At 43.4% G+C, this 22,311-nt stretch overlaps 1 protein-coding gene across 5 annotated transcripts in view; it reads right to left on the reverse strand.

Annotated features, from left to right (window-relative positions):
• ITPR2 (inositol 1,4,5-trisphosphate receptor type 2) overlaps window positions 1-22,311 on the reverse strand; it is a 467,841-nt gene that overhangs the window by 274,610 nt on the left and 170,920 nt on the right. For all 5 annotated transcript variants that reach the window (XR_011030536.1, XM_068277594.1, XM_068277593.1 and 2 more), the window contains 6 exons: window positions 21,702-21,874; window positions 18,991-19,110; window positions 16,418-16,603; window positions 14,273-14,524; window positions 10,890-11,034; window positions 6,716-6,866 (listed from right to left, as the gene is read on the reverse strand). Coding sequence is in view for 4 of the 5 variants with exons in the window: in XM_068277594.1 (XP_068133695.1) it covers window positions 6,716-6,866; window positions 10,890-11,034; window positions 14,273-14,524; window positions 16,418-16,603; window positions 18,991-19,110; window positions 21,702-21,874 (1,027 nt within the window). In the remaining variant the exon portion in view is untranslated. The remainder of the gene's footprint in view (window positions 1-6,715; window positions 6,867-10,889; window positions 11,035-14,272; window positions 14,525-16,417; window positions 16,604-18,990; window positions 19,111-21,701; window positions 21,875-22,311) is intronic.

Raw genomic sequence — 22,311 nt, forward strand, 5'->3', positions numbered from 1 at the left:
TGGGAGGTGCCTAATTGTAAGCACCCCCGTAAAGCCTAAAGATGCTCATTGGACTTTTGGCCCCTTAGCGCAGTTAGGCTGCAAAAAAGTGCCACACATGTGGTATTGCCGTACTCAGGAGAAGTAGTATAATGTGTTTTGGGGTGTATTTTTACACATACCCATGCTGGGTGGGAGAAATATCTCCATAAATGACAATTGTTTTATTTTTTTTACACACAATTGTCTATTTATAGAGATATTTCTCCCACTCAGCATGGGTATGTGGAAAAATACACCCCAAAACACATTATACTACTTCTCCTGAGTACGGCGATACCACATTTGTGGCACTTTTTTGCACCCTAACTGCGCTAAGGGGCCCAAAGTTCAATGAGTACCTTTAGGATTTCACAGGTCATTTTGAGAAATTTCGTTTCAAGACTACTCCTCACGGTTTAGGGCCCCTAAAATGCCAGGACAGTATAGGAACCCCACAAATTACCCCATTTTAGAAAGAAGACACCCCAAGGTATTCCGTTAGGAGGATGGTGAGTTCATAGAAGATTTTTTTTTTTTGTCACAAGTTAGCGGAAATTGATTTTAATTGTTTTTTTTCACAAAGTGTAATTTTCCGCTAACTTGTGACAAAAAATAAAATCTTCTATGAACTCACCATACTCCTAACAGAATACCTTGGGGTGTCTTCTTTCTAAAATGGGGTCATTTGTGGGGTTCCTATACTGCCCTGGCATTTTAGGGGCCCTAAACCGTGAGGAGTAGTCTTGAAACCAAATGTCGCAAAATGACCTGTGAAATCCTAAAGGTACTCATTGGACTTTGGGCCTCTTAGCGCACTTAGGGTGCAAAAAAGTGCCACACATGTGGTACCGCCGTACTCAGGAGAAGTAGTATAATGTGTTTTGGGGTGTATTTTTACACATACCCATGCTGGGTGGGAGAAATATCTCTGTAAATGACAATTGTTTGATTTTTTTTACACACAATTGTCCTTTTACAGAGATATTTCTCCCACCCAGCATGGGTATGTGTAAAAATACACCCCAAAACACAATATACTACTTCTTCTGAGTACGGCGATACCACGTGTGACACTTTTTTGCAACCTAGGTGCGCTAAGGGGCCTAACGTCCTATTCACAGGTCATTTTGAGGCCTTTGGATTCTAGACTACTGCTCACGGTTTAGGGCCCCTAAAATGCCAGGGCAGTATAGGAACCCCACAAGTGACCCCATTTTAGAAAGAAGACACCCCAAGGTATTCTGTTAGGAGTATGGTGAGTTCATAGAAGATTTTTTTTTTTGTCACAAGTTAGCGGAAAATGACACTTTGTGAAAAAAAAAACAATACATATCAATTTCCGCTAACTTGTGACAAAAAATAAAATCTTTTATGAACTCATCATACACCTAACAGAATACCTTGGGGTGTCTTCTTTCTAAAATGGGGTCACTTGTGGGGTTCCTATACTGCCCTGGCATTTTAGGGGCCCTAAACCGTGAGGAGTAGTCTTGAACCCAAATGTCTCAAAATGACCTGTGAAATCCTAAAGGTACTCATTGGACTTTGGGCCCCTTAGCACAGTTAGGCTGCAAAAAAGTGTCACACATGTGGTATCGCCGTACTCAGAAGAAGTAGTATAATGTGTTTTGTGGTGTATTTTTACATATAACCATGCTGGGTGGGAGAAATATCTCTGTAAATGACACATTTTTGATTTTTTTTACACACAATTGTCCATTTACAGAGAGATTTCTCCCACCCAGCATGGGTATGTGTAAAAATACACCACAAAACACATTATACTACTTCTCCTGAGTATGGCGATACCACATGTGTGACACTTTTTTGCAGCCTAGGTGCGCTAAGGGGCCCAACGTCCTATTCACAGGTCATTTTGAGGCATTTGTTTTCTAGACTACTCCTCACGGTTTAGGGCCCCTAAAATGCCAGGGCAGTATAGGAACCCCACAAGTGACCCCATTTTAGAAAGAAGACACCCCAAGGTATTCCGTTAGGGGTATGGTGAGTTCATAGAAGATTTTATTTTTTGTCACAAGTTAGTGAAAAATGACACTTTGTGAAAAAAACAATAAAAATCTAATTTCCGCTAACTTTTGACAAAAAATAAAATCTTCTATGAACTCATCATACACCCAACAGAATACCTTGGGGTGTCTTCTTTCTAAAATGGGGTCACTTGTGGGGTTCCTATACTGCCCTGGCATTTTACGGGCCCAAAACTGTGAGTAGTCTGAAAACCAAATTTCTCAAAATGACTGATCAGGGGTATAAGCATCTGCAAATTTTGATGACAGGTGGTCTATGAGGGGGCAAATTTTGTGGAACCGGTCATAAGCAGGGTGGCCTCTTAGATGACAGGATGTTTTGGGCCTGATCTGATGGATAGGAGTGCTAGGGGGTGACAGGAGGTGATTGATGGGTGTCTCAGGGGGCGGTTAGAGGGGAAAATAGATGCAATCAATGCACTGGGGAGGTGATCGGAAGGGGGTCTGAGGGGGACCTGAGGGTTTGGCCGAGTGATCAGGAGCCCACACGGGGCAAATTAGGGCCTGATCTGATGGGTAGGTGTGCTAGGGGGTGACAGGAGGTGATTGATGGGTGTCTCAAGGTGTGATTAGAGGGGGTAAATAGATGCAAGCAATGCACTAGCGAGGTGATCAGGGCTGGGGTCTGAGGACGTTCTGAGGTGTGGGCGGGTGATTGGGTGCCCGCAAGGGGCAGATTAGGGTCTAATCTGATGAGTAACCGTGACAGGTGGTGATAGGGGGTGATTGATGGGTAATTAGTGGGTGTTTAGAGGAGAGAAGAGATGTAAACACTGCACTTGGGAGGTGATCTGATGTCGGATCTGCGGGCGATCTATTGGTGTGGGTGGGTGATCAGATTACCCGCAAGGGGCAGGTTAGGGGCTGATTGATGGGTGGCAGTGACAGGGGGTGATTGATGGGTGGCAGTGACAGGGGGTGATTGATAGGTGATTGACAGGTGATCAGTGGGTTATTACAGGGAATAACAGATGTAAATATTGCACTGGCGAATTGATAAAGGGGGGTCTGAGGGCAATCTGAGCGTGTGGGCGGGTGATTGGGTGCCCGCAAGGGGTAGATTAGGGTCTAATCTGATGGGTAACAGTGACAGGTGGTGATAGGGGGTGATTGATAGGTGATTGATGGGTAATTAGTGGGTGTTTAGAGGAGAGAATAGATGTAAACAATGGATTTGGGAGGTGATCTGATGTCGGATCTGCGGGTGATCTATTGGTGTGGGTGGGTGTTCAGATTGCCCGCAAGGGGCAGGTTAGGGGCTGATTGATGGGTAGCAGTGACAGGGGGTGATTGACTGGTGATTGACGGGTGATTGACAGGTGATTGACAGGTGATCAGGGGGGATAGATGCATACAGTACACGGGGGGGGGGGGGGGGGGTCTGGGGAGAATCTGAGGGGTGGGGGGGTGATCAGGAGGGGGCAGTGGGGGGGATAAAAAAAAAATAGCGTTGACAGATAGTGACAGGGAGTGATTGATGGGTGATTAGGGGGGTGACTGGGTGCAAACAGTGGTCTGGGGGGTGGGCAGGGGGGGGGTCTGAGGGGTGCTGTGGGCGATCAGGGGGCAGGGGGGGGGAAATCAGTGTGCTTGGGTGCAGACTAGGGTGGCTGCAGCCTGCCCTGGTGGTCCCTCGGACACTGGGACCACCAGGGCAGGAGGCAGCCAGTATAATAGGCTTTGTATACATTACAAAGCCTATTATACAATGTAAATGCGGCGATCCGGGTGCTAGTAACCCGCCGGCGCTTCCGAACGGCCGGCGGGTTACTACGAGCGGTGGGGGGAGCCAGTCCCCGGCGGCTGATCGCGTCACGAATGACGCGATCGCCGCATAACCACTCCCGCAGCCGCCCCCGCCGATGGGCGTATTGCGGTCGTTTGGGCCCGGACTTTGCCGCCGCCCATCGGCTGGGGGCGGTCCTCAAGTGGTTAAACACTGACATAAATGGACGAGGAAGGGGGAAAGGTCACAACATTACTCAAATTGTTGCACATAAAATAGTTTTGTGCCTCATAACTGCAGAAACACAATGTTTTACTGTGCACAGATATTCAGGCATTTCAGAGCTTGTGATTCTCTTCACAGCTCAAGCATGACTGGTTCTCTTCAGGTTTCTGAGGCACTTTGGGAAACGACTCCCTGCTCTATCTTTTTTAAAAACCCAATAATATTCTGTATGATACAAATTGACAGACTTAACCTGTGCTAATTAAGAGCCCCGAAAACTATTAAGACACACAAGCGGGGTAGCGAGCTGTCTGAGCGATTGGCGCTGCCTTTTCATGAGCACAATGAACTAGTAGCACTCCATGCAAAGGCTGCTTAATGACTGGCAAGACAATGGATGCCCCGGAGCCACAGCCGATGGTATCAGCTCATTAACCCGCCAACCGTATGACTGACACATTCTACCTCGCAGGTTGAAAAGATTGGATAAGAGCCTCAACACACAAAGGGGAACGCACAATATTTCAGATTAAGCAGATAAGGCGGAAGAAGGGGAAAAAATGAAAACCAGTAAAAAAAAAAAACACCTCTCAATCGTTCTCAAGATTTATGGACCACCAAGATGACTCAGGTACGTTAAGACGGAGATGGGGGAAAGCGTAGGACAATGCACCGCCCTTGCCCCTTCATGTAAGACAATGAGAGACAGATTTGGAGGATGTCACAGCCAAAATGAAATGTAATATCTTCTTTCAGCCAAAAGTTCAGAAAGTGCTGATGAGCCAAAGAGAGATCATTATAAGCTTATAGAAACTGTATAGAATGCATTTAAAGTGTGCATAATTGTCCTCCGTTTAAAAAGAAGGGGGTGGGGGGGGGGGAGGGCAAGAGGAGCGTGATGATACTAGTTTTGATAAGTTAAAATACATTGTTATACAAAATATAATGAAATTAATCGAATCATTCTAAAGGTGCCAACTAATGATCCAACTTTACTTTCCAATTGACCTTCTGAATAATTGCACTGGATCAAATTGAATACTGTTGATGGTGCCAATCAACAACAAAAGATTGGATCATCAATCAATTGTATCTGAAATGATTGGATTGGGTATAGGTTTAAAGCACTCTCAAAACGATGGATTAAATCTAGTTTTACTTACCTAGGGCTTCTTCCAGCCACCAAAGATCGCCAACCTCCAATGGGACAGCGTCTTCTGCGCAGCATGACCATCGGGGGTTGGTGATCCTTAGAGGCTGCCAGCGGGACCCCAGAGAAGACCAGAGCTGCGGCAAGGGACACAAATGACTTCTAGGGGCTGGAAGTAGCCCCAGTTAAGTAAAGCTAGATTTAGTCGCCTCAGAAGTCCTTTAATCACTATGATGAAAGTCATTGATGATTTCCAATTGTTTCCTTACAATCACAATTATCAGATTGGAAGCTCAAGCCTTTGGTAAAATTGGGTTAGTTAGTGAGCGCCTCTACATTCCGAACTTTCTGTTTAATCCCCAGAAATGAACATTGCATAAATCAGCTGGCACATATCAATTAGAAGGCATCAGTATCAGTAGGTTCTTGCCATTTATTCATCTTCTGTTGCAAAGGACAACACAGAAATTTCCATCAATTAAAAGCAGGGCAGGAGCTGTCAACGATCAATGAGCCATAGATCCACTGCATTGTATAGTGAAATGCTGCGGTTTAATTGATTTTCAATAGAATCCCTGCTGGAATCTATTAAAAATGTATGTGTTTGGAATCATTCAGATTCTGATCAGAGAGAGATCAATTATAAATAGGCACTTCAGCTCATAATCAAGCCGTGTATGGTTAGCTTAAAGAGGAACTGTAAGAACATATAGTAGAATGTAGTAAATTATTCAGGATTTACAGCAATTATCCTGGATTCGCTATCAGAAACACTTCCTATAGCTATATATTTCTGTATATTGGTGTGTAGCCCTGCGCTCCCACTGAGGCTTATCCTAGGCTATTTATTATGCGGAATTCTCTCTTTGTTGGGGTTTGCCCCAAGGTAACCCATGTGAACTAGGTAAGGACTAACACACTCCATGGCAAAATTGTCCCAGTCGAGATCTGAATCTAGTGCTACATATGTTTTATAGATTTTTACACGAAAGTAGAGTAACCCTTAAGGGTCCTTTCAAACTAACAGCGTGGCAGTACTCTCCCCCGCAGCAGCTCACTGCAGTGACAATTAATCTCTATGAGACAGGTCACAGTACCCGCAACGCGATGCAACGGAAGCAGACCGGCGATGCAGAAGCTGCAGTGTGTTGGCAAGCAAGCACAGATTGATGTGAGGTACTTCCTGTCCAGCAGCGAGGGGGGGGGGGGGGGCAGGATTGCACAAATGTTTCTGAGGGCGCGGTCTGCCGCAGGGAACAAAAAAACATCCAATAACGTGACGCGCTGCAGTAGGGCCCTTATGCCACGTGCCAATCGCAACGCACACAGGTGAAACCACCCTCAAAGTGACCCTTCAGTAATTCTATCTCCAAGAGATGTATGAAGTTGATGCGTGATCAGTGTTCTCAAAAGTCTTGAAAACGAGTGCGGGATAAACTTTGCTTTATAATTTACATAATTTAACAGCAAATACACTTTGTCTGTCCCCTACACACAAATGCTATTGGAAACAAGACAGGGCAGTTATGGTGGGATCAATCTTACCTCCATCCTGGAATTTGCTCAGCCTCTCCATGTAGGATGGCATAGGGCTCTGTACGATGTCAAGAATTGCCAGCAGGGTCCGGGTCAGCCGCAACAGTTCACTGAAACTATAGAAGCCAAAGTAGATGAGGTTCCGGGCCAGGTGGACAACCTGCAAGGGGAATCAAAGAGCATAACTACAGTTATCACTCAAATAGGAATTATGTTGTTCCCTATATTGGGTTCATTCAATGCCAAGAGTAGCGTGGAGTAAGAAAATTATTATTTTGGATTTACCGTTTAATATACTGAAATCTTCTACAGCATTTTTAGAGTCCATAATCATGTCACTAACTGTCTCTCAGAGCAGTTCACAATCTAATCCTACCATAGTCATAGTCCAGTGTTCCTATCAGTTCTCCTAACATGTTAATGTGTTTTGCCCAGGATGGGGACATTTTTAACAATGAGCACAAATGTTAAATAATTGAACCAGCCAAGAGCCCTAAAAAATGACTTTTGTAAACAGTACTTTTGTAAACAGCACCAGCAAGTAGATGTACAAAAAAGCACTGGGTGGTGTTATCAGGGCTGTGGAGTCGAAGTAGGAGCAATTTTGAGTGCCTGGAGTCGGAGTCGGGAAAAAATGCACTGACTCCAACTTCTAATGAATTTAAACTGTAATTAAAATAGAAAATATGATAAAATGTTCTATTACTCAGATAATAGTCATCATAAACAATTTATATATACAGTAATAGCTGTGCTTAGTCCACAAACATGAAATAAACCAATCAAAATTAGTTACTTGTGCTGCTTCAATAAAGCAGTCCCCGTATTTTTAAAGTTAGATATACATATCTGATTGTGACTGTACAGTATATATGATGTGTACACAGGAATCTCTTTATGCAAATGTGCGCACTCTCTTTGCTCATGAAATCAAATCATTTTATATGTTGTTAAAATTTGGTTTGGTGACTACGAATTAAAGGGTACCTGAGACGGATGAAGAGAAAAGATTTATACAAACCTGTGGCTTCCTCCAGCCCCCTTCAAGCCAATCAGTCCCTTGCTGTCCTCCTCCATCACTTGGATCTTCTGCTATGAGTCCCAGTAATTCAGCCAGTCAGTGCGGGCAGGCCAAATGCCGCTCCTACAGCCAAGAGCATTCTGCACCTGCGCAATAGTGCTGCGCAGGTGTAGTATGCTCCTGGCTGTGGAGTGTGTGCATGCGCACTACGCCTGACTGGCTCAAGTACCTGGACTCATAGCAGAAGATCCAGGTGGCGGAGGACAGCGAGGGACTGATTAGCCTGAAGGGGGCTGGAGGAAGCCCCAAGTATGTATAAAACTTTAATTTCATCTGTCTCAGGTTTACTTTGTTACACAGTAGTACTATACTCTACATATGCACTCCCCACAGAGCTGCAGGGAATCCACTGAGAATGTTGTGCACATTGAACACAGAGGTGTTGTCTTTCACCCATAAACCTGGTTCAGATTGTGCATAAAGAATGTGTAATAGAGGAAGAATCTCCTCATTCCCCTGTAGAGTACCTGCATATCATTCTTACATGTACCCACAGTTACATTGCCTAGGGCCTGATAGATGTTCTTTGTTCCGGTCTGTACCTTTTTCAAGTACTCTTACCATGGACTAGTTTTAGTCTATGTCTAAAGGGAATAAATATGGCAGTCTACATAGCCTTCTCACTTCAGTTGTCTTTTAAAATTCCTAAGTGTTGGCAGTTAAGAATTTCATGTTACATAATTTCAATCAACAAGCTTGTAATATGCATATTAGAGGAGTCAGAGTCGAGGAGTCGGTGGAATACTAAACTGAGCAGTCGGTGGATTTTTGTACCGACTCCACAGCCCTGGGTGTTATTTAGCAAATTTTGATCACCACCGCTTCCTATTTGAAGAAAGTGCTGGGTTGGGTTCCAATGGAGAAGTGAGAGCAAGAAATTACCAGGAATCTGCATGTCATAAAAAAAGTACTAATTTTAATTTATTTAATGCAAAATTACTTTTAACCAGTTCCCCTCCCATGGGCTAAGTATTTACCTAAGAACTTCCCTTTAGCTCCCAGGGACGTAGGTACTGGTCTCTCTGAATTGATGAGCTGCGTGGTAGTGCAGATTGGTGAATGGGAATATGTGTTCTCAAACCCAATAAAAGTTTCTAATGAATGAACGATCACATGTTCCAGTCAGGAACAGTGATTGTTCAATGTAAATAAAAGACACTTTCACTTCCTTCTATTCAGAATGCTGTAATTTGGCATTCTAAGTAAGACAGAAACAGTGTAAGGACATCTAGCGGTCTAAAAAAATGACACTAAAAAATTTACAAAATACATTAACTATATAATATGCCCATTAAGCCCTTCTTCCCACTCTCCACCCTGATCTAACATACTTGTTAAACACACACACACACACACACACACACAAAAGCCAAAGTGACGGAATTTAACCACTTCACCACTGAGGGGATTTTCCCCTTATGGACCAGAGCAATTTTCACCTTTCAGAGCTCCTCCATTTCATTCACCAATAACTTTATCACTACTAATCCCAACAAAACGACCTATATCTTGTTTTTTTTTTTGCCACCAATCAGGCTTTCTTTGGGTAGTATATTTTGCTAACAATTAATTTATCCTAAATGCATTTTAACAGGAATAATAAGAAAAAAATCATTATTGCTCAGTTTTTGGCCATTATAGTTTTAAAAAAATACATGCTACCATAATTAAAACCCACGTATTTAATTTGCCAATCTGCCCGGGTTATTACAACGTTTAAATTATGTCCCTATCAGAATGTATGGCGCCAATATTTTATTTGGAAATAAAGGTGATTTTTTCAGTTTTGCGTCCATCAATATTTACAAGCCCATATTTTCAAAAATACCAGTAATATGCCCTCTTGACATATATGTTAAAAAAAGTTTAGTCCCTAAGTTAACTATTTATGTATTTTTTAATTGTTTTAATTGTATTTTTTTTTTGAATGCTAAACTGTTATTTGGGTGTTTATGGGAGAGTGTGGGAAGTTAGGAGCTAATTTTAAATGATGTTTAGCTCTTTTTGTTGAAATACGGGTCTAGGTAATTTTACTATTTGGCCACAAGATGTCCTCACACATTTTCTTTCTGCCGTGTACTAATAGTATGCGAACAGGAAGTAATGTGTAATTCAATTTCATACAATGACCGCGGCATCTCATTGATGCCGGCTATCACTGACACAGTGACTGCGTTCCCATTCACTGATCTCTCCTCTAACGGTCAGCAGCGAGAACACGTGCGGGAGTGAGCGGCGGAAGGAGGCATATATCTACGCCCCTGGGAAGGGACAGTCTTCCCGCAGGGCGTAAATATACTTCTGCGGACGTGGCTAGTAGTTAAAAGACAATACATAAATTGTTACCAAAAGGACTTAGCTTTTTAACTATGTATGCCATGAGGGTGTATTACTGTTAATTTTGCAAATAAGGGCTTCTCATTATTGTTATTGAGTACAACGAGAAAACAAAAAAAATCTGAAAAATATATATTTTTTATTTTTATTCCCTTTAAAATCCATATAAAGTAAAATAATTTGTAGCAAAAAGTAGCACCTAAAGAAAGCCTAATTTTGGTGAACAAAAGGTGAAGCTTATTTGGGTGTGATAAGTAGTAATAAAGTTATTGCCTAATCAATGGAAGCCCTGAAATGTGAAAATTGCTCTGGATTTTAATGGAAAAACCACTTACATGTGAAGTGGTTACATTTTAAAGCAAAGATTCAATATGCATTACGATAGCCAAAAGAAATAGCAACGACATGCATGAATGAAAACACTATATTAAACTGGAGCTTTAACAATCCATCTGAATGAGAGTGCATTTCCAGTATGGTTAGGGGAGGAGAGATGTGGTGACATCATCCCACAGCATAAGCCTTCAAGGGGCGTGTCTCAGACCAGGCTAGATATGCTTACCAGCCTAGTAAAAATCCCACAGCTGTCGGGAATACTTTGGACAAGGAGATCCAGCCTTACGTTCTGCGGAAATGTAAAATCCAGCAACCCTGGAGGTAAGATTGTTCTTTCACAGACTACAGCCCCATTTGAAAAGTAAAGTGATATTTTTCCCTGGAGTTTGTGAAGGATTGAGTCTGTCAGGAAACCTATAAGGTCAGTACCTCAAACGTTAGTTTGTTTTTCTCCTTATCGCCGAAGGGGAACGGCTGATTCACCACCTCTTTCAGATACTCTTCTACAAACTCCATAGTGAGAGCGAACTTGCTTTTCATCTCATCCCGCGATGAGTCAGTGAACGAGTCATAGCTGAATGTGGAGAAATGGAGAAAAGTTTTTTACCACTTTGAACCAATGATGCTGTTTATAGACATGCTCCAACTTTCACAGGCTTTTTTTTAGATCTATTTCACTTTGAGACAAACTTATAACAAGTTTCCATTATTTTTCACTTCCGTCCGCAGCAGAAATCTCAATTTCAATCTTTAAAACTACCCTGAAGAAAATCCAGCTAATATAAACTGAGCATATAATGTCATAATCAGGGATTATCTATAGTGGAAACTGCATGCCTGAATGTTCAATAGTTCCAGAGATGAAATCAGGTGTAATTAAGCAACACAGACAGAATTTACAGGACAACTGACCTGAGAGCGATATGGACGCTGCCATATTTATTTCCTTTTAAACAATACTAATTGCCTGACTGACCTGCTGATCTATTTGGCTGCAATAGTACCTGAATCAACCACCAGAAACAAGCATGCAGCTAATCTGGTCAGACCTGACAATAATGTCAGAAACACCTGATCTGCTGCATGCTTGTTCAGGGTCTGTGACTAAAAGTATTAGAGGCAGAGAAACAGAAGGACAGCAAGGCAACTGGTATTACTTAAAAGGAAATAAATATGGCAGCCTATATCTCTCGCTTCAGTTGTCCTTCAAACAATGCAGATTGCCTGGCTGTCCTATTAATCCTATGCCTTTTATAGTTTAAGGGCTAGTTTTCACTGTATACAGATTCACAGCGTTTCCCTGCATGTGAGCTGCATGGGAAAACGCTGCCTATCTGTAGCATGGCTTGCAGTCCAGATTACACTTCGGTGTGAATGTAGATGGCATGCTGCAGATTTCTGCAGCACACAGCTGAATCCCTATAGCCTATTGCACAGTGATTTGGACCGCAGCTACATAGCAGAACAGGAAATCGGAAACAGCTGTGGATCCCACTGGAAAAAAGTCCTTAGCCTTAGACCCTGAACAAGCATGCAGATTAGATGCCAGGCAACTGGTATTGTTTAAACATAAACATGGCAGCCTCCATATCCCTTCTCAGGACAGCTTTCCATTAAAGCACACCAGAGGAGTGCCATGACGCTTTCTCTACTCGAGATAGAGAAAGCGCCAAGGCTCTTTGCTGCAAGCAAGAGCGTAGCAATAGCCATAGCAGCCATACCAGCTGCTGTGGGGCCGTGGAGCACAGAGGGCCCAGGTGGTACTTGATGTATTCACTATTAACTTTCTTGTGTTTCTTCCACCCTCTCAGTGCCCATGAACTATATTCAGTGTAGATTCCATAAGAATGTAAATTGCCAGTTAACTCATATACACAAGGTAGGGGCAGGTGGCATAGCTAGAGAGTGCCTACATCAGAGGGCCCATGAAAGTTTTGCTTTGGGGCCCCATAATCTCTAGCTACGCCAATGGCTGAAAGGGGGCGGTGCTACATGCCGGCACACACGGGACTCCAGGAAAGATTCGGAAGTAAAGCACTCATGAGGTAATTGTAACTTTAGAAAAAGTCAATCCACTGAATGTTTAATTTAGGCTGAATAGGCTCTGTTGACTGAGATGGTCTGTAATGGTAAGGAAACCTGTAGGCAGATTTACTTCTGCAACATCAGGTTTAGAACACATTCAGCTTCTTATACATAGTATAAACACCAGAAAGAAGAAAGGAAACTGACATAACAATGAAAGAACTGCACTCTACACACCCTATTAGCACACAGTACTGTCTTGCAGCCACTCTGGTATGATACAATTTCTTAAGTTGCCACCAAGGCCATTTTATTCAAAAGTTTGCCGATGTCATGGCCTCTTCCACCTGTGTTGCCGCAGCCTGCCCTCAGCGCGGCAGCAGTGGCATAAATGTTGGCTGACAAGTTTATCCACCTGTCTATTGAATTACAGGCATGTAGGTACCTACCACTCCAGTGAACAAAATAAGCAAACCTGACAGAACTAACAGGTTTATGACTAGTCCATCTCGATATGGGGACTTCTCAGGGATTTCTTTGTTTTAAAAAGCATTTCCTGAATGGCAATTTAAAGTGAACCCGAGCTGAAGCTCCGGGTTCAAAACAAGTTCTTACCCTGCAGAGAGGGAAGCCTCAGGATCCTATTGAGGCTTCCCTCTCTTGTCGGCAGCTCCCCTTTGCTGAGTGCGGCCCCCTCCAAATCGGGACCGTGCAGCTTTCCTAGCGCTTTAATGGCTGCGCTGCAGCCCGCAAGCCCGTTCATGCGCAGTAGCATGAAGCCCATGGCTCTGGCTTACCTGCACACGCCTGGCCGAGCTCAGTCGGCTGTTGGCCATCCATGTACAAGGAGGAGGAGCTGCACAACAACAATGCCTTGTCGTTGATCTTTAGGGGGAGGGGGGGGATTGCTCAGCGATGGGGGACAGCAGACTAGAGAGGGAAGTCTCAATAGGATCCTCAGGATTCCCTCTCTTTAGTTAAGTATCTGATTGTGTGTACCTGAGCTTCGGCTCACTTTAACTTCCAAACTAGCAAGATACCAGCCAGCCTCCCTACTCACTTGCACACTATTTTAGCAGTTGGACTTTGCAGCTGCTGTTCAGGAAATGCTTTTGGAACCAAAGGAAACCCTGAGAATCCCCTGTAAGGAAATGGACAAGTCCAAAACCTGTCTGCCTTGTCAGACTTTAACTGCTTACTTTTTTCACTGGAGTGGTCCTTTAGACATTAGGGCATTAAGACAGAGCCTTAAATGACAGCATCTGACTGGAAGTACTCTTAAAGGGAACATCAAAGTTAAAAAAAAAAACAAGTTCTACTTACCCAGGGTTTCCTCCAGCCCATAGCAGCTGATACGTCCCTTGCCACAGCTCCGCTCCCAGGCAGTGGCCTGGGGTCCCCTCTGTTGAAGATGCCGACCTTGCTAGGTTGGCATCTTCTGTGTCTGCGCGAGTGCGCGGCCACGCCACTAGCGCTCACGTGGCTTGGAGCATTCTGTGCAGGCGCAGAAGATGCCGACCTGGCAAGGTCAGTACCAAAGGAAGGGACCCCAGGCCACTGGCTGGGTGTTCGAAGCTGCGGTAAGGGACATACCAGCTGCTATGGGCTGGAGGAAACCCCAGGTAAGTAGAACTCTTTTTTAAGCTCGGATCTTCCTTTTAACTATGAATAAAAAAGAATATCCAGTAAAAGAAGCTTGATCAATGCAAACAAAAGGTATGTGTGGAACCAGGATTGTAGAGGGAGCTAAGACATTATATTGTAATAAGACTGGTTGCAACACTCACTCATGGATGCTGATTCGTGTGGGGATCTCCGTCCACAGCCTGGCGTATTTTACGGGTACCACTGATTCCTGGGGGTCACGGTCCACGTGGATGTGCAGCATGAGGCGGCAGAAGGAGGCTCTGAGGTCATAGGGGAGGCTCTCGTCAGACATACAGCGCAGGATCAGGTCCACGTTGAGCTGCGTGGAAATCTGATTGATGGCGAGATACTGGCGGTCCAGACACATCCGGGCAAACAGGTTTAATTGGTACCTTTATCGGTAAAACACAGCAGAAATTACATTTTATTAAAGTGTCAAATTGGAGCTTATAACAATGGTTGCCGACATAATCGACATAGAACAGGGAAATCTAATAACTACTCATCTCTTGTCTTCTCCACCTTAAAGAGCAACTTTAACCAAGGATTGAACTTCATACCAATCAGTAGCTGATACCTCCTTTCCCATGAGAAATCTTTACCTTTTCTCAAACAGATCATCAGGGACTTCTGTGTGGCTGATATTGTGATGAAAGCCTTCCCACAGTGTGATGTCATGACCATGGTTCTGACAGTTTGCTGTCTGAGAACCATGTTGCATTGTGGGAAATAACAGCTTTTTCCAACTGCCAAGCAAACAATATCTCTCTCTGTTCATAGAACCCTCAGTAAATGAACATTCCGTACAGATCACCTGACAGGACTAAAGAGGTCACCCCCAGTGATAAATTTCAGAATGTAAATCAGGGAGAAGAAAAAATTTTCAATGGGCAAACACTGACTAAATAATCTATATATGAATATTGTTAAAAAATATTCAGAACACATACTTACCTAAGAAGAGAGAAGCCTCTGGATCCTAATGAGACGTCCCTCCCTGTCCTCTGGGTCCCCATCGCCGAGTGTGGACCCTCCAAAGATTACCGACAAAGGCTTGTTGATAATCGATCAGAGCCGAGCTCCTCTTCAAGCACAAGTGTGGTCATACTGAACCTGAGTAAGGCGATGATTGTGCAGTAAGCCAGAGCCACTCATGCTCAAGTGGCTCGGTGTTACTGCGCAAGCAGGGCCATACTCCTGCCAGAAGACTAGCACAGCCCAGATCAGCTGAAGGGCCCAAAAGCGGCTACAGGGGACCAGAGGACAGCAAGAGGACAGCAAGGGAAGTCTCATTAGGATGCAGAGGCTTACCTCTCCTTAGGCAAGTATTTGTTTCTGAACCTGAACTTCAGCTCAGGTTCTGTATAAATAAGAATTCTACTTATCAACCTTGCTACTCCTTTTTAACACCAGTTGATATTCCAATCTTAAAGTGCCCATTAATAATCCAAGTTGTGTTGAGTTGTATTTGATTGGAAACATTTGTTTGGGCCCACCAATGGAGGAGAAAATGATAAGCAATCAGATCAGTCTAAAAGAATTGATCTGAAATTAGCATCGAAGAAACAATCCACAGAACGATCGTTCGTCTACATTCGGCAACGATAACTGTAATCTGATCCGAATGATCTATGATCGATGATTCGGGAAATTGTACCATTAATGGCCACCTTTACAGTTTCTGCTGGAAATGCCACAGTATGGGAGTATTTTATACAGACAGACACAACGTAAGTGATTATGTAGTCATGACGTGTTTGAAAAACTTCTCCAACTTCAGAGGAATGCAGCATAACTGTGGCATAAGCACAATGCCGTAACTGTGTATTTCTGTACACAGGCCCCTAAGCAAATTAAAATAATGCTTGCCCACCTTCAGTCGAAGCAATATGCAAAGCTGAACAAAATGGATTGCTGGTAATTCAATAAAAAGCAGAGTTTCACTTTAGCATCTGCCACTACCCAGTATTATGGGGGAGGAAAGTGTATAGAGAGCAGTACATCTGGTTTCCTCCACTGTCTATGGGGATGCACCATCATAGTGCTGCCCATATAAAATAGTATTCTGTGTTTCTTAGCAACCAAAGAAAGGGTCAATATAATATCAACTTTCGGAGAGGACTTAATAATACTCTGTACCGTTTTCAACAGATTTTAGGAACTGGGTAAAGTCACCATGTACCACTATCTCCCCCAAGTGTGCTTCTGTACAGAGCATCAAAGCAGCAATACAACCAATCGGCTGCATCGACAGAAGGCTCCCAGCCTGCAGCCATGACAATAACCTGTAGTAATTCAGGACTTCCAGATCAGCTTTAGTTCCCTCTTTGGCTTCCTGAGCCAGGTGGCGGATGGCTTTCCCATGCGGCTCTTTGTTACTGTCAATCCAGTACAACCAGACTTCCTCCTCGTCAATGTCATCCGTCAGCACAGTACATTCCAAGGGGTTGTCCATCTGCATGGAGACCAGCCTGGAAGAGAGATACACACTATGGGTGACAGCACAGTACATTCCAAGGGGTTGTCCATCTGTATGGAGACCAGCCTGGAAGAGAGATACTCTGAATGACCATTGTGGCTAGATAGTGTAATTGTTAACGTGTACCAAAGCTGTCAATAAACAAAGAATCGATACCCACGGGAGGACGGCGAGGGACTCGCATGTGTTTATGGGGCTAGAGGAAGCCCCGGGTAAGTATTGATTCTTTGCTTACTGACAGCTCTGGTTTCCTTTAAGGGCCCGTTTCCACTAGAGCGAATCTGCATGCGTTTCCTGCATGCAGATTCGCATAGACAATACAAGTGGACGGGACTGTTTCCACTTGTCAGGATTCCTGAGCGTTTTTCTGTGCAGAAACAATCTGCACGGCAGAGCCATCAGAATTCGCATACCACATACCGCTATGTGATTCGCATACAATGTATTTAATAGGAAATTCGCATGCGGTTTAGGTATGCAAATTTTCATGCAAATTCGCATACAATTTCGCATTCAAACAATGGAAAAACACACAGGCACTGCCATGGTTAAATTCGCATACATAGCCATCCATGCAAAATCGGATGCGAATTCGCATGAAAATTTGCATACAACTGCATGCAAAATTCGCATCCGCATGCACATTTTTTCCGCGGCGATTCCAACCGCACAAGTGGAAACGGGCCCTAAGGGATCTGCCTCTGACATAGTAGACCTGTGCTCAAATCTCGGCTCTCCTTCAGTAAGCCAGCACCTATTCAGTAGGAGCTCTAGGGCAAGACTCCCTAACACTGCTACTGCCTACTACTGAGTGCACTCTAGTGGCTGCCTCACAAGCGCTTTGAGTTCGACAGGAGAAAAGCACTATACAAATATTGGAATTATTATTATTTCCAACAAGGCATTGTTTGGCAAAGGCCTCGGGAGGCCTTGCCGCGTGAGAGGCCGAAATTCAGGGATTCGCCCCTTTAGCAAATGACTATAGGTGCCTATTAGTAATAACCAAAACATTTTCATAGCATGCAAATCTTAGCTGACTGGGGGAGGGTGTTAGATTGAGTCTATCAAAGGCTCTAGTTGGTTAATGGACCGTCTGCCAACTAACCAATGGCTTTGATTGGCTTAAAGTGGTATGGAACTAAGCATTTCCTCTTTGTGTTCTAAAAGATTATTTACGCCTCCAAGTGGAAGTCTCCCCTGCTGGATTTATCTCCAGTTATCTCCCAAGTTCATCGTTTAATGATCTATGAACGCATGCTAGCTATGGTAGATGGCCGTATGGCTCAGTTTGCTAAGACATAGGATACATGGGTTGATCATGCAGATAATGTGGGTTTGTTCTTTTGTTATGTCATTTCTTACCTTTAACCTAACTGTACTTTTTTTTCTAGATTTTGAGGGACTTGATATTCCCTTTTTAGGCTGTAGGCTAACATTTTCCCATGCTTACAATCAGGGCTGTGGAGTCGGAGTTGGAGTCGAGGAGTCGGGGCAATTTTGGGCACCCGGAGTCGGAGTCGGGGTCGCATGATTTTTGTACAAAATCCACAGCCCTGTTAAGTATTAGACTAAGGAGTCGGAGTCGAGGAGTCTGAGCAATTTTGGGTACCCGGAGTCGGAGTCGTGGTTTCAGAAACTGAGGAGTCGGAGTTGGTGTCGGAAGATTTTTGTACCGACTCCACAGCCCTGCTTACAATGTATGCTGTAAACTTTATTTTGTTTCTTACATTATCTTTAGCCCCCTGCGTGGGGACATGTTTTGCTTTCTGGCTATCTTATGCCCCCTCTCTGTTGGAGTGGTATCTCTTTTCTCTAAATAAAAATAAATAGAAACTAAAAGATTATTTACAGCATAAAATCTACTACCGCAAAAAAATTGTAACAGAACAGCATTCAAACAGTTAAGCGCAGCATTTCAGTGGAAAGCTTCTGGCCGCATCAGAAAAGGTGATAACATTATCTTTTGTTTACATTTCTTTGTTAGCTACAATTAGCACATAGCCAGCTTGCTGAAACAGAAGAGAATTAGAATCCCAGAAACAAAGCTCTCCTGCAGGCACAGATCTAATACACCATCTCCCAGCAAAACAAGCATTCTGCAGCTAAATATTTTGCTTGAAAAAGTTGGTCATAAGACCTGATGCAGACTAGCGCAAGAAATTGGGTTGGGATGCTGCCATTATTTAGACTAAAGGAGGACAAGGCAGAGACAAGGCATGCGGTAAACAGCAATGAAGTTCCACTATTTTTATCTCAAACATCCAACCAGATGCAGAGCAGCTAACGAAGATGCTCTGCACACGATTGGATATTTCAAGACAACACAGAGATCTCTTCATTTCACTTTTATAGTAAATAATGAAAGTATCAAGAACTTACTTGGTCTGAATGAGGATATCGGCATTTCCTGGGCTCAGCATGAATTTACAGATCAGCTCCTGAGTCACAGGTATGGCGGTCGTGTTGGATACGCAGAGATCTGACAAGTAGTCCAAGAACCTGCAGAAAACACACACAATAGTGAGAGTCATTCTCCTACATGCAAATTATGGATCTTTATAATCAAGGCAACTTATATACCACCATGAAAGAGATACTAAAAGAGGACAACAACACTGCTATGCAAATATAAACATTTTTAATTAAAATAAGGCGGTATACAAGTCCCAACTAACATCAAGCCATGCAAGCATTACATGAGATCTGACATAATAATCCCACCAAAACTTTAGGACTGGACTGCACAATCTGGGCACTTATTATCACTCTGTACCAGCGGTGGACAGGTGACCACCCCCAGATGTGATATGTAGCATGCCTGGTGACACCACCACATGATCCCACCACGTGCCACGCACTGACATGAGTGGTGTTTTCACCACTGCCATTCGGCTGCATTTTAATAGCACCCAAATGGCGCTTGCAGGTGGCACATGTGACTCCGAACAGACCGACAAAAGCGTAGTTCAGCCTCACTTGTGAAAAAGGCCTCATTGACTTACATTAGGAGCACAAGGATCATTTGGGCCAATGATGATCAATGGGATGCTGATTTTCCAAGCTGATGGGAACTGTATTGCAAATTGTACAGCATGTGTCTGTGGCAGCAGCTGCATATGACAGGCCCAATTTCAAACTGCCGGTAATTCAGTACAATATTTGCATGAACCTAGCATCTGATACTTCATCTTTATTAACCACTCGCAACAGTTCGCTCTAGCTGTGGCCATTATTCTAGAAGTCGCCATGTACAGGCCACTAATTGTGGTTGTGTACCACTACTTGCTAAAGAGATATCTTGCAGCAAACAAAATCTGACACAATCATGGCTGTTATCCAATGCTCCCTATGGAGATTACCACTATTATAGCAGGGGTTAAATAGGCCCTTATAAAGTGGAGAACAGTTCTGATCACTGTTTCGCTGAATGTGGCAATCTGCATCAAAGTCGATGTCAATATACTGTATAGCGATCTGAAATATGCTCTTCTTTCAGAAGAAATACATGGCACAGCTCACAGCCCTGATTTACACATCACACTTGCGGATAAAGTCTTATTACACAGGCTGATCTACCTAAACACACACAGAATTAATTTCATAGCAACTATATGTGTTTTCATTGTATGCTGTGCAAGAGTTTGGGTCCGCTTTAACCACTTCACCTCCCCTGGGACAAGTACCTACGTCCACGCATAACTTCCGGTTTGCGTGGTAATACTATGCATAGTAAAGATATGCCACATCTTGTGGACAAATAGTAAAATTACATCTACAAACATTTTTTTTCATTGAAAGACATTTTTTACAATTAAAATAAACCCCTTACCTCACACTCCCCAATAGTTACCCCCAAAAATGTTTGTAAAACAAATATATACAATTAAAAACAAAATACATAAATAAATAGTTACCTTAGGGACTGAACTTTTTTAACCCTCCTGGCGGTTTGCTAAAAAAATCGCCAGGGGGCAGCAAATCTTTTTTTTTTATTTTTTCATGTAGCGAGACAAAGTCTCGCTACATGATAGCCGCTGCTCAGCGGCATCCCCACAGCCCCTCCGATCGCATCCGGCGATCGGCGATCAGGAGATCCCGTTCTGATTGGCCAGGCAGCGCACGGGGTCTGGGGGGGGCTGCGGCGCGACGGATAGCGGCGGATCGGCGGGTAGCGGCGGCGATCGGGCGCTGCACGCAGCTAGCAAAGTGCTAGCTGCGTGCAGCAAAAAAAAAATTATGCAAATCGGCCCAGCGGGGCCTGAGCGGTGCCTTCCGGCGGCATAGCCCGAGCTCAGCTCGGGCTTACCGCCAGGAAGGTTAATATGTATGTTACTTTTTAGATTATGGGCTTGTAATTAGTGATGGATGCAAAACTGAAAAAAATGCACCTTTATTTCCAAATAATATATTGGCACCATACATTGTACTAGGGAAAAATGTTAAACGTTGCAATAACCGGGACAAGTGGGCAAACAAAATATATAGGTTTTAATTACGGTAGCATGTATTATTTGAAAACTATTATGGCCGAACACTGAGAAATAATGATTTTTTCCTTTTTTTCTTATTTTTCCTGTTAAAACACAGTTAGAATAAAATAATTCTTAGCAAAAAGTACACCTCAAAGAAAGCCTAATTGATGTCCCCCCCAAAGATATGGATTGTTTAGTTGTGATAAGTAGTAATAAAGTTATAGGTGAATGAATGGAAGGAGCGCTGACAAGTGAAAATTGCTCTGTTTTTTTAATGGGAAAACCCTTGGAGGTGAAGTGGTTACGTTAAGGTAGCCATACACAAAACAAACAAATCAATTGATTTTACATTTTTTTGCCAATAAAAGTGATCAATTGAATAAGAAATTGGAAATGAAACCTTTTTATTTTGACCAAGGAAAAAACTAAAACATTGAATTGTGTATGGCCACCTTTAGAATAACTTAAACGTTAAACCTATCCCTTACACGAACAGAATTCTCACACTGACACTCCTCTAACCCAAACTGACTCCAGAAATCAGTGACAGCTATCAGCAAAGAGAGTGGCAAATCTTCCATACTACAGCACTGCGGTGACACACACTCTCTCACTGACCTCGGCTCTCGGTTACGTCTTAGTAAATTTACGAAGGTTTCGATCTCCTTGGCGGTGATGTGCTTCTCCAGCAGTTTGCGGTTGTTGTGCAGCAGCGCGGTGATGGTGTCCTCTGCCAGGATGTCGTAGCCGATCTGCGACTGCATGATGCAGAAATGCTTGGCGATGTATTCCTGTACAGAGAGGAAGGTCAGACGTCTTATTCAAGAGAAGGAAATCTGAAAGCAGCAGCCCCAAAACTCATACAGTTCTCTGCCTGCTGCTCAACAAGCCGCTTCCCACTCTTATGACCTTATCACAGCTTAGAAACCATGCTTCAGGCCCTGGGGGCACATCAGCTCTGATGTGATACAAGCTGTTTGTATGGGGCTGGGACACAAAGTTTAGAGACTCACATGACCCAGATATAAACAGCATCTCTTACACAGCACAAATGTTTGAGGGTAATTGTAGTAAATCTGTAAGTTCTGAGTTTTCCAATATACACATGAATAAGATCAGCCCAACTAAGGTCAGAACTTTTATTTCGTTTTGATAACGTGGGATTGGGATTAGAACCTCCTTTCAGATTTTTACTGCTGTCAGTGTCACCTTTCATAAGATTTTTCTA

This window comes from Hyperolius riggenbachi, chromosome 3 (genome assembly GCF_040937935.1).
Source record: "Hyperolius riggenbachi isolate aHypRig1 chromosome 3, aHypRig1.pri, whole genome shotgun sequence".
Lineage (NCBI taxonomy): Eukaryota > Metazoa > Chordata > Amphibia > Anura > Hyperoliidae > Hyperolius > Hyperolius riggenbachi.